At 42.3% G+C, this 12,128-nt stretch overlaps 1 protein-coding gene across 3 annotated transcripts in view; it reads right to left on the bottom strand.

The window, feature by feature from the left end:
* Kdm3a (lysine demethylase 3A) overlaps positions 1 to 11,232 on the bottom strand; it is a 50,607-nt gene extending 39,375 nt beyond the window's left edge. Inside the window, exons 1-4 of one of the 3 annotated variants that reach the window (XM_038318743.1) lie at positions 11,170 to 11,232; positions 10,387 to 10,602; positions 3,328 to 3,483; positions 1,978 to 2,088 (exon numbers count right to left, since the gene is read on the bottom strand). In XM_038318743.1, coding sequence (XP_038174671.1) covers positions 1,978 to 2,088; positions 3,328 to 3,483; positions 10,387 to 10,572 — 453 coding nt within the window. In that variant the 5' untranslated portion in view covers positions 10,573 to 10,602; positions 11,170 to 11,232. Of the gene's footprint in view, positions 1 to 1,977; positions 2,089 to 3,327; positions 3,484 to 5,476; positions 5,730 to 10,386; positions 10,603 to 10,829; positions 11,023 to 11,169 lie in introns of those variants that run through there. The other 2 variants (XM_038318744.1, XM_038318745.1) reach the window with 2 other exon arrangements.
* Positions 11,233 to 12,128: the final 896 nt, after the last annotated feature.

Genomic DNA, 12,128 nt, shown 5'->3' with positions numbered 1-12,128 from the left:
ATGGGATATTACAGAGAAATGCCTATCTACGAAGATGATGACCTGAAGAAATAAAACTTTGACTATTCTTTACCAAAAAATAACATACATATATTATATCCCCTTCAATTAACTATATGTTGCTAGTAACATTATATAAGTAAATTCACACTGACAACCCACCGTGCATTTTTCCTGAGGAAAAAAACCTTCAATCTAGAATTTTAAGTCTTAAGGAACAGAACTAAGAATTCTACTTTCACTGAAAAGCTAGGATACATGAAAAATGCAAACTCTGAAAACCCAGTGCCCAGAAGTAAAAGCTACTCTCAGAAAATAAAACATCTATTTCACTAATAATTCCGTTACTTTTGTACTTTTTATAGACAAGTCCTTCTTCCATTTAAAGTAGGAAAATCCCTTGAACTTCCCTAACACACATATAAGTTGCATCTGAAACTAACTCAGGAGTAAGCATGCTCCCATGTCAACACTTAAAACACTATATAGTACATGCATTATCAGTCTTGTTTTCCAGGATAAGGAAGAGAGATATGAGTAAAGAGAAAGCCAGTGTTCCAGGCTTCCCAATACAGGCTCAGCAATCCTGTTGACCACACGGATTCCAAAATGTCTGTTAGCAAATGGAGAGGTTTAATTAACTCTGCGTGATACAGAAATAAAGAGACTCCAAACCACAAAACAGAAGTGAAAAGGGGCATTGGTAAAGCTTAATAAAATGTTATCTAAAAGATGAATGTTATTATGAAGCCAACACTATTCTTAAGGCAGTGATCCCTCCCTTCTAACAAACTTAACAATCACCTATGAGCAAGATACAAGAACTTAATTGTTGTAGAGAAGATGTGCAAATTCTGCAACCTGACTGCACACACAGATGAGAACTGACTAAGGTCTCTAAGAACACTGAACTAGGGACCATGAAACAACTGCTCCAAGGAGAAATACAGGCATTTGTGAACCTCTAGTTCACATTTTCATCAGCTGAACAATATGCAACAATCTTATATTATGTGTACATCTGTTCAAAGATAATGTCTCAATATATATTACTGTTCCATTAACCCTGAACCTCATAGCTGAGAAAAACTTTGTATCTAATGCAACAATTCCTTCTTTACCGCTTTCTTGCACCAGACAGCACTGTAGTAACATTTTTTTTTAAAAAAAAAAAACCTCTGACTTTTTAATATTTTTTATGGTTTATTTAACTTTATTTTATGTGCATGGAGTGAAAGTGTCAGATCCCCTGCAACTGGATCTTCAGTCAGTTGTGAGCTGCCATGTGGGTGCTGGGAATTGAACCCAGATCCTCTGGAAGAGTAGTCAATACTCTTAACCACTGAGCCATCTCTCCAGCCCATGCACTGTAACATTTTTATGGGCACTTAAAATAATAAAATTTTTTAAAAAAAAGAAAGGAAGGAAGAAAAAAGAGAAAGAGAACAAAGAAGGGGACAGGAGAAAAGAAAATGGAACAGGAAAAAAATCATCACTAAGATGCACAATGAAATTTCTTCCCACTATCAAAGCTGAAAATGGCAGAAGACAACAAGACAACCTCCCTGTGTTACTTCAGCTGGAGCTGGTCTTGGAAAACTGAAAACGTTGCTCTGTGCAGGACTCTGAAGAGCCATGCAGCACAAGCAGCAATTGGGGATTATAAATCTATTTCAGCGAATAGGCAAACTCACAAGCCACGAATGAGGACTGCATATGTGTACACCTTATATAAAAAGTAACTTTAAAATATCACACCTACCTCTTTCCATACCACACTATACATCAATGTGATACTGTTGTCGTTTTAATTCTCAAAGGACAGCACAAACCCACAGGCTAACACTAAGAGATGCCACACAACTTTGGTCAGTTTTTCCCTATTAGGCATCGGAACGAGGGGCAATGAATAAGTGTTTTACTTCTCACATGAAAAGAACTTCTATTTGTATGTTAAATACCATTCCTAAGATTTACCTGTATAGGCTTCAAAAGGTCTTTGGAAACAAATACACTTTGTTGATCTCCAAGGAACCGAATGGAAGTTATGGATCCCAAGCCAGCTTTGTCTATTAGAGATTTATACATCTAAAAGCAAAACAAAAAACTGTTATGACATTGTAACTGCTATCAATGCCATTCTGGAAATAGGAACTGGCAATTTTCCACACATGAAGAACGTGACAAAGCTATTAAGTTTTTATTTACTGCAAGGATTTCCTAACGTTGTGTTGCCACCAGATTACAACATTTATTTAAACCCAGTAATTTAATGTAAGCCAGATATACATTTGGGAGTTATTAACACACAATCAGGTCTACAGATCCATGAGTTCCCAAAAACTTTTGTGGAAAAAAAAATGTGTACATGTATTTGGCTTTATTTTCCTGAGAGACGGGGTATATTTTTAGAAAATTCTTCACAGCTGAAAAAAAATTCATAGGGCTGAATACAACCACAACCCCATATTGCTCAACCATCTACAGTGGCTTTTCAATTAGAGACAAAATATAAACTTTGGCTAGCAGCCTGCACAATCTGGCAGTTCTCCATCTGCTTCCCGGCTTCTCAGTACCTGACTCCTGCTTCAAGCTCCATCACAAAGAATCTGGCCTGTCCTCTCCATAGCCACCTGTCACTTTTTTGCTGTTTTTGTTGTTTTGAGAGAGTTCTCTGTCCAATATCCCTGGTTGTCCTGGAACTCATTCTGTAGACCAGGCAGACCTCAAATTCAGAGATCCGCCTGCCTCTGCCTCCCAAGTGCAGGGATTAAAGGCGTGAGCCATCACACCCAGGTAGACCACTTTTGCTCCATACTTATGATGCGGGTAGAGCAAAAGCCTGATTTTACAGAATACTTAGAGTCCCATCATATTCTGAGTCCTTCTACCCACCCCTCCCAGCTCAGGCCTCTGTATCAATGCCCACAGCATCCAGTCAACACTGCCTATTAGAACGCACCTGCCATGCTTCTCTAAAGCCAGCAGCAAACTCCAGATTTCTTCAGGTGCTGGCCATCTGGCCAAAACAAGGGATCTGTGTGAATGCATGTCTTTTACTTTCTAACTTGTGACCTTGATATCACCTCCACCTCTACTTCTAAGTGAAGAAAGTAAGGCCCTAAAAAGTCATGGGACCTGCCTAGAGCCACAAAGCTCCTGTCAGGGTAGGCAGAAAGCCCTGAGTGCTCTTTTAACTCTTTACCTTGTCACACATGACACTTGTCTCCCTGAAGGTCAAAGGGGCATTTTATTTCCCTTGCCTTCACCCAAAATGGACTAAATGTTCTCTACTTGTCAGCTCAACAAAACACAAGTTTTACTCACTATTGCAGGCCATTGAATAACTCGTTCAGGAATTTCAGGTGATTTTTGTTCTGCCAGAACTAAGTTATGTTCTACTAAAAACGCTCTCCTCAGAAGGTTGTAGACATCTATCCATCTTCTCTTCCTCCAAGACTCTCCATCAAATTCCACACACACCTAAACACAATAAAGCAAACTCAATTATAAATGCTGAAGTTTTATGTTCCCATTATCCTACTTGTAAGTACGATGTTTCTACTGAGTATATGCTATCCCCATTTCAGACTACACAATATGAAAGACAATCATAGGTACTCACACATGGACCAAGCTCTGGCTCCCAGGATACACAAGTATAGAGAGCACTTAGGGTCAATACCCTCAAGAAGACCTTTGGAAATCCCACAACTCAAAGAACTCCAAACTAGAAGGGTTTTAAATATGCTAATTAGAGTGTGACCTTTGGAGAGCTAGAAGGAATTTGAAGCCCCTGTACTTATTCTACAGCACTGTGACTCCCTGTTAATACTAAGAGCATATCTAAAATGACTCTTCCACTACCGCAACCCACCTTTAGAGTTCCCCAGTATCAGAAGAACTTAGCACAAAGCCTAATATATATGGCTTCTCTTCAACAGCCCTTCCAACTAACCTGGAAAGTCCACCTCAGAGTTAGAAGTCTAAAACTAATTTCTTTACTCCATAAAGAAACATAGACACAGCTCTAAAGGTCTGCTGTTATCTGATTTCCAGTGCTGAGGAAAAACCCAGTGAGGAAGAATGGCAAGTGCTCCATTACTGAGCTACAGCCACAGCCAATACAGTTACCTAAATGAAAATTATGACAAAACAAAACCTACAAGCAAAAAAAAAAAAAAAAAAAAAAAACAAAAAGCAACAACAAAACAAAAAAAACACATGTACCAAAAAACAAACAAACAAACAACCCCACCACAATCCCAAAGCAAGTCTCTGTAATTCCCTGAGTCAGGAATTGATGACAAAATCTTAAATTATATAAATCTGCTAAAAAAAATCCCATATTGACCCGGGCGGTGGTGGCACACACCGTTAATCCCAGCACTCACAAAGCAGAGGCTGTATTTCTGTGTTCAAAGTCTACAGAGGAAACTCCAAGACAGGCTTCAAAACTACACAGAGAAACCCTGTCTCGAAAAAACAACAACAACAAAATACCAAAAAAAAAAACCCCAACAACAACAAAAAAACATATTTAAGTCATTTATTCTATATATTTAATCTTCTTCTTTAGCAGAGTTAAAAAAAAATCACTTAATATCCAATGCAAAAAAATCAATTATTTTTATTTAAAATTCCTCCTACAAACCAGCCTCTCATTTTGAGTTTCAAAGATTAATCATTCTTTTATCTATGGAGTCTGCTCATGACTCCTACTCCTCCTCAGCAGTGAGGATTACTAGCTCATCTGCTTCCTTCATCTGCTAGAAACTAGAGAATCCTTTCCTTGAAGACGTTTTCCCTTATCAGAGTCAACATCTCCCACAGATGGAATGAAAACATCTATTTTTCCTTTCTAATGCATGCATAGGTGCTATTCGTAGAAGACTGACACATGAAGTCTAACCAGTCAAAGTCTGTGTCTGCTTCTGTGTAGCATCATATCCTTGGCGCACAATTTCTAATCATTAACCAAATTATCAAAAATGAATAAATCAACAATTTCTTTGTAAACTGGCTCTTGTTTCTGTTATCTACTTAAAAGGTGATGGGCTTCCAGCTCAATGTTGGTAATGCCAATCCTAAACCTTCCTGGTCTACAAAATACTTCTTTAAAACCACTGAGGCCAGCAAGAGATGGCTTAGCAGCTAAGAGGACTTTTTGTTCTTACAGGGGACTTGGGTTTGGTTCCCAGCACCCAAACAGTGGCACACAACTTTTAATACCAGCTTCATGTTCGAAGATCGCCATGTTCCTGTTTTCTAGGCAGATAATCTGTATGCATCAGTCTTAAGCCTAGCCCAGTTTTCAGGGACAGTTTTACTATGTACTAGAAATTTGGAATAAAAGGACTAACCATAAACAAAAGTACAGAATTAGAGATATGGGCTTGAACCCCAGCTCCAAACCTTTATTAAAATGATTTTACATGAACAAAATCAACCTAAGAAAGCTAAGGAAGCAACTAACCTGAACCCCAGCTAAGAACCCATCACTTTGTATGATGTAATAACAGAGTAGTAAAGTCTGATGTACAGCATGAGGACCCCATTTCATATTCCTCGTATGCACAAAAAGCTCAGCATGGCAGCATCTGCCTGTCATTCCAGTGCTGTGAACAGGAGATGGAGAGCTGGGGGTCTGATCAGTCTTGCATAGTCAGCAAGTTCCAGGCTCAGTGAGACCCTTTCTCGAAGAGCAAGGTGGAAAGTAATGAGACACTCAGCATCAACCTCTGGTCTCTACCACACATGCATACAGACCTGCACACAACTCAAAAGAAAGAAATACACTGGTTAAAAAGTCTAAACCCTTTAATCCTTTGACTCTAATTTTACTAGTTTCAAAATAAAAATAGTAACATCTGCCTTTCACTGGATTTAGATTTAAAAATAATTATGAAGCATTCCTTTTTTTTATTTTCTTGAGACAGGGTCTTATGTAGCCCTAGCTTGTCTATTATTTGACTGTACAGACCAGAATAGCCTTTAACTCAAGAGATTTACCTGCCTCTGTCTCCCAAGTGATGGGATTAAAGTTATGTGCCACTCTGCCCATATTAAGACTTCATGATAACTCTCACTGCTAGATCACATATTAGGACTGGCAGAGTCGACAACATAATTACGTAATATCTGGTTATATTCACAATAGGTGAAGGATTTCCTTTAAGATACTAAGTAGATTCCCAAAATTTAAGTAACAATCACAATTATTATCCATTCACTATTTGAAGCTTAAGATAACTAATTAAAAAATTGGACGAGAACTCTCAAATTTGAGAGAAAAAAAGCTTAACTATTGAAAACTGTCCAACTTTCAACACTGCAAAATGACACTACCATCTACAAAGTGTAATTCCAAAAGCTATACAATCATGTTTTTAAGAAGAACAAAAAACTCTAATATTTTAAGTATACAATTTTTTGTTGGGCTGCATTTATAGCTATCCTGGGGCACATGCCAAAGGTTGGACACATCTACATGACTTTCAAGTATTAGATTGTGTTTGGCTAAAATTCATATTGGCTTTGGCTTAAAAACAGATGACGCATACACAATACATACTGTAATCTCCCTACCATTTTTCAGCTTCCTACTAAAATCACGTGTGTCTTTTAGAAGCCAGGGCTGTCGCTCAATGGCAGACACTTGCCTAGCACACCTGAGGTCCTGAGTTAGGTATGGCAGAGTGAGGCAAAGCAGGGCAATCACGAGGTCAGGTCTTCCTCAGATATATTGTACCTGTCTCAGATTATCAAAATTAAGAGCACCCCTCTCAAGATAATCACCTGCCAATATTTCTGTCAGAAGATACTCATATTCAAAGACAACTCTAGTAACAACTGCATGACAGAGTAACAAAGACAACTCTATCTGTCTATCAATCTGCCTGGTTCCCACTGTGTTCCTTCCATGGGCATACAAAGAGATATACTATGCTTAATTAACTATGGTTCACTACCTATACTTTCCAAGTTTGCTTTTCTTTTAATAGAGTATTTATAAGTGGTACCTATTAGTCTATCAAATCTTGATCATATATATGTTGGATAGTTCAAATTATTTCAAGTAACTTTTCCCCCAACAGTAAAGTCTTTATGCTACATCATATCAAGCTATTCTCCAAACGTACAATTTTGGCTTTAAACTCATCTCACCTGAGTTTCTAATCATAAAACCATTGGAAACACCAGGGAAAATGTGTCCAAGTTCACAGCAGGATGGCATGGCTAGAGCAGAAGTGTTTGGTCATACACTGATTCTATGCCTGGCTCTACAATGCAGAGCACTAGTACTTTCACTAACCCATAAATTAAAAAACAATTCAGTGTGTGTATATGTGTGCAATGCTACTTGAAGATCCTACAACCTAACATTCAATTTTAAGAGGTAAACAGTGTTTACTGCACTGTGTTATGAGTTTCTAATTTTACATAGCTTCAATGGCAGTGGATCCACAATTTTCCAGTTCAAGTGGTACAGAAGGACAGAGACTAAGCACCAATCAAAGCATCTAATTGCTGACAGTAGTAAGAAATGACCTACACAGGAAATAAAAACTATGTATTTGCTAAAGACAACCAAAGGAGGGGGCAGAAAACTCAAGAAACAGCAGACTGAAAGGAAGCTAAAGACCTATACAGGCAAGGTGGGGTAGAGGGCATTCCAAACACGCCTATGTACCCTTCACCCTCTAGTAGAAACAGCTGGGCAAGGTAAAACAAGTCCTGAAACTAGGAACTGGCCACGGCCTCACCAGTAAATGATTTCTGTATTTCCCCATAGTAAAGGAAATGGTCTTGTAATCCTTCGTTTATTCATCCAAGTATCTGAACACACCACTGCCAAGCAAAGCTCCAGGTGTTAAGACACAAAGACACATATAAATAAAGAACACTAACCCCATTCTATGTGCGTATTAAAGCCACTGCCTGAGGTCTGCAGAAGAGTGACAAAATTATTTAACTTCTTTAAATCTCAATTTCCTGTATTAAAAAAGTATCTTACTAAACAGAATATTTATAAGGGTTCAAAATGGCACTTGCCACATAATAATCATCTGACAATAAATGACTTCACTTTAACTTCTTCAGAATCCACTGCTATATCTCCCCTTTCTAACCTTTAAAATCATTTTGTTAGTCTTTTTCTAGGTGAAACAATGTTAATCAGCATTCATCTTGTTATCATTCATCCAACTGCAAGTCTAGGAAGGCTAATACTGGACTAACAATAAATGGATAGTTGCATACAACTTGAAATTCCCTTGAATTTAGCCTAGTCACTCCACCACTCTCAATGCCCCTAAGCCCAGATGTAAACATGGTCTTATTTCTTGCTTTAGTCTCACAAAGCATAACTTGAGTCTAGAGTTCTAAGTGCCCCCCTAAACTTAATTACTGTTACTACTCAACTAGGGAACAGAGTAATAAATGTTTGGAAAATAAAGCAGATTTGCACCTAAACAAGAACTGAGTTACAAAAATTTGCAGTAAGGCAAAATCCTTCATAACAAAAATTTTCTTGAGATGAAATTCCAAAATACACACTGGGAAACATGGATTCAAATGTTCCCACCATCATACAGTGGCTAATTATGTCAGCCTGGACCAAAGAGTTCTCTAAAAGTGAAGCTATCACCTCCTCAAAGGCTTGGGGGAGAGGGGATATGGAGATGAACTAAGTAGTATAAAGCTTAAATACTGCTCCCATTTAGATCAGATCAAAAAAATGTATTAAATTTTTTGTAGCTTTTTTTTTTAACTTGTCAGGTGAACAAACCACAACAACCATGATTGAAGTTTGGTACACAGCCCACTTTATGCAGTGGTTATTACCCTAGGGCAAATAGATTGGTCATTCCCACACAATGTGCTATCTCTAAAACCAGATTTGGTGGAATGAGTGGGATTAGGAGAAAAGCAGCAGCAGCAGCAGCACTGTGGCTCCAGTCTCTGACGGGCAGTATGATGGTTATGCCGGAAGCCTCTGCAGGAAAAGGTCCTGAGTTAGAATACAGGCTATATGCATTCCTAACTATGAGGCCCACAGGCTAATAAACTTAGTCTTCTTTAGACATAAGAACTTTATCTGTAAAATGGGAACAACAGTCCATAGTAGCCCAAAGTAGCTGTTAGTGATCACAATGATGTTTGGAGTGTGGTTGAATGTCCAGTGGTCACTCTTCCCTTGCAACATGAATACAAGGCACATGGTAAAAACTCTATAAATAAATAACCAAATATCCTTTTCCAATAATCCTCTTAAGACCCACAACAGTATAGGCATGCACTGTCGAGTCTGTGTTCAAATGAAGTGTTTCAGAAATCAACGTTCAACTGACAACAGCTAAACTTGCATCCTTTGAGTAGCTTTCCAGAAGCAAAGATCCCAACGCATGTACATTACTCAGGGTAGAACTGTCTTCTGTCCCGACAAGCTCCAAGTTATCACCACTTACGAGTCTTTGTTAGGAATTTTTTTCTCGGATGTTTTTTGCACAAGGGAGTCTTTGATGACACAATGGCTTCCTTACTGCTTGTTTCCAGACTATCTTTCCAATACTTGTATCAGAGAGCAGAATTCATCCTTGCAAAAGAACGAACTGAAGGCTTTCCGTTTTCATTACCATCAAAAATATGTTCACTGGTCACACCAGTTCCCTTTCTCTTCTTCCTCCCAAACACCCACAAGTAGTATTTCTGAAGGCATTCCTCCCGAACACCCTGTACGGGACAGCTCCACCCAAGGCATCCATATATGGTCATACCCAAACCAACCCAGCCTCTCTGACAACAGGAACTCACTCCGGCCTCATTAACCACACACCAGCAAACACCCACCTCAACAAGCTGAACGGAACTAAGCTCCGCCCTCTATATTCATACTTCATTTCCAAGTTGTAAAGTTCAAAAAGTTGAGTGAAGAAATAAAAAGCAACACTCCCAGCTCCAATTGTCTATTTTGAAAGCACTTCCAAGCTAGCCCTCAATAATGTCATCCACTTCTCTAACCTATTACTAATAAACAACACTCCTCCCGTTGGGGGCATAATCAGAGAGTCCTAGTGGGACCCAGCGCCTGCATTAATGAAGCATGTCTGAACAATCCTAAGCCCATTATTAATCTCAGGCAGCTGGAGCTCTAGGCCAAACACACCTTGACGCTACACACCATTTCAAAGACTTTCAATGTCTAGATTTCTGCACCTTTAGATCACATGCCAACTTTCTAGTGGCCCATTTCAAAAAAGGGAGGGAGGGAAGCTTGACTGCCGCGTTACCAAGGTAACTGAAAACCGTCCGACTGCCCAGCCCCAGGAGATGGGTTTTTTGTTTGTTTGGGGTTTTGTGTTTTGTTTTGTTTTTGTTTTTTACCTTCAGATCTTTCTTGGTAACGTCAGTGTGGGAAACAGCTCGAATGGTCCCCGACTGCCAGGGCCACTCCGCGACTCGCTCCAAGTCCCAGCTGTCGTGGCCGCCTTCGCTGCCTTCGGCTGCGGACAGACTAAGGAATCGCTTCCCCACCAATACTGGCCAACTTTCTCCGAGCGTAAGCACCATGGTTTCCACGCCAGCAGGAAGGGCTCCTCCCTGCAAAAGGCACAAAAACAAAATTTGATGGGGGCGGCCGAGGTCGGAGGCGGCCCGAAGAGAAAAAGCGCCGATGGGGACCGGTGGAGTGACACCCCCGCAGGTGGACCCCGTACTCCAAGCTGGCACCCGCGCCTCCCCACCCCCTTCCAGCTCTCCCCGGCCGCAAACACCGGCCCGAGTGCCGCGTGACCCTCTCGCCCCACCAACTTTCGCTTTTTCCAAACCTTTCAAAGCAGGACGCCGAGCGAGAGGAGGGACGACGGAGACGCAGCGCCGGTGCTTTTTCCTAAGTGTTCGTTCCCTCGCCCCGGCAAAGAAAAGGCTCCCCGAGTGCAGAGGGCCCGTCCCAGCGGCCGGTCCCCGCCCCGGGCGGCCGCGGAGCCGCCGTGGACTAAGCTCGCGACTCGACACTTGCCGCGCCCCCGCCCCCCGCTTCCGGGCCGCCGACTCGGGCGCACCCCCGCCCGGCCTGCGCCGTGAACTGAGGAGACGCGGCGACCGCCCGCGCGGACCCTTCACCTTTCTCTCTCGGTCTCCCCCAGCCGAGGCCCGCGGCGCGCTTACCCCGCCTCCCGCCTCCCTGAGTCACCCGCGACGGCGGCAAGAGAGCCCTGCCGCCCAGCCGACTCCAGCTCTGACTTGGTTCAAGAGCTCTCTCTCACAAGACACGCACAGCCTGCCGGGCCCGCCCCCTCGGAGCCGCTGCCACCGTTCATTGGCTGGGCTTCGGGGGCCGGGCGGGGCATCTGAAGAAACAGTCTGTTTCTATTGGCTATCCTGAAGAGGGCGGAGCGAGGAAAAAAAAACAATTCCTTGGCTGCCTCCTCCCTTTCTCCCCCCCCCCACCCCGACTCGAAGCCGACCCCCATTAGAGGGCGCAGGACTCAGTCGGCGGATCCCTCCGCCGCTGCTCCATTCTTCCATTTGTTGCCTCGCGCTACGCAAAAAAGTCCCGCCGAATCGGTTATCGACTTTGAAGCCAGGCAGAAAATCGCACAGGCTCACAGATAAGACTGAACGGGGAGACCCTGGACAGGGAGCGCCCATTGGACTGCACTCGAAGCACGTAGGCTGTCGAGCGAAGATGGACCTTCCTAGAGGCGGAAGAATCTCACGGGAAAGGGGCGGGGGCGGTCCCCAGCCCGCGGGTGGGGGGCGGGGGGGGGACGGTACAGGGACGTGCGGTTTCAGGCGTACGCAGCTAGGGGGAGGAGCCACTAGGCTCCGGAGGCTCCTGCGCAGGCGCCGGCAGGGGCGGGCTCTGGAGCTTGGGCTGCTGGGTGAAATGGCCGCTGGAGGCGCAGGCGCACGTGGTGCCGGTCGTGCATGCCTAGGGCCGCCATTTTGAAGGCTAAGTGAAGAAAGGCATTGAGTTCCTGGAAAGTGATGCTGATTAAATCTGGAGGCAAACGATCTATTAAATACTATGTGGGATGGATTTTTTTAATGCCAAGTGGATATAAGATGTTCTGAAACTTAACAAAGAAACTGAAAAAGGGGATGGAGTTGATGATAAAAGTGAT

This window comes from Arvicola amphibius, chromosome 2 (assembly GCF_903992535.2).
Source record: "Arvicola amphibius chromosome 2, mArvAmp1.2, whole genome shotgun sequence".
Taxonomy (NCBI): Eukaryota; Metazoa; Chordata; class Mammalia; order Rodentia; family Cricetidae; genus Arvicola; species Arvicola amphibius.
This window is presented reverse-complemented; position numbering and strand designations above follow the sequence as displayed.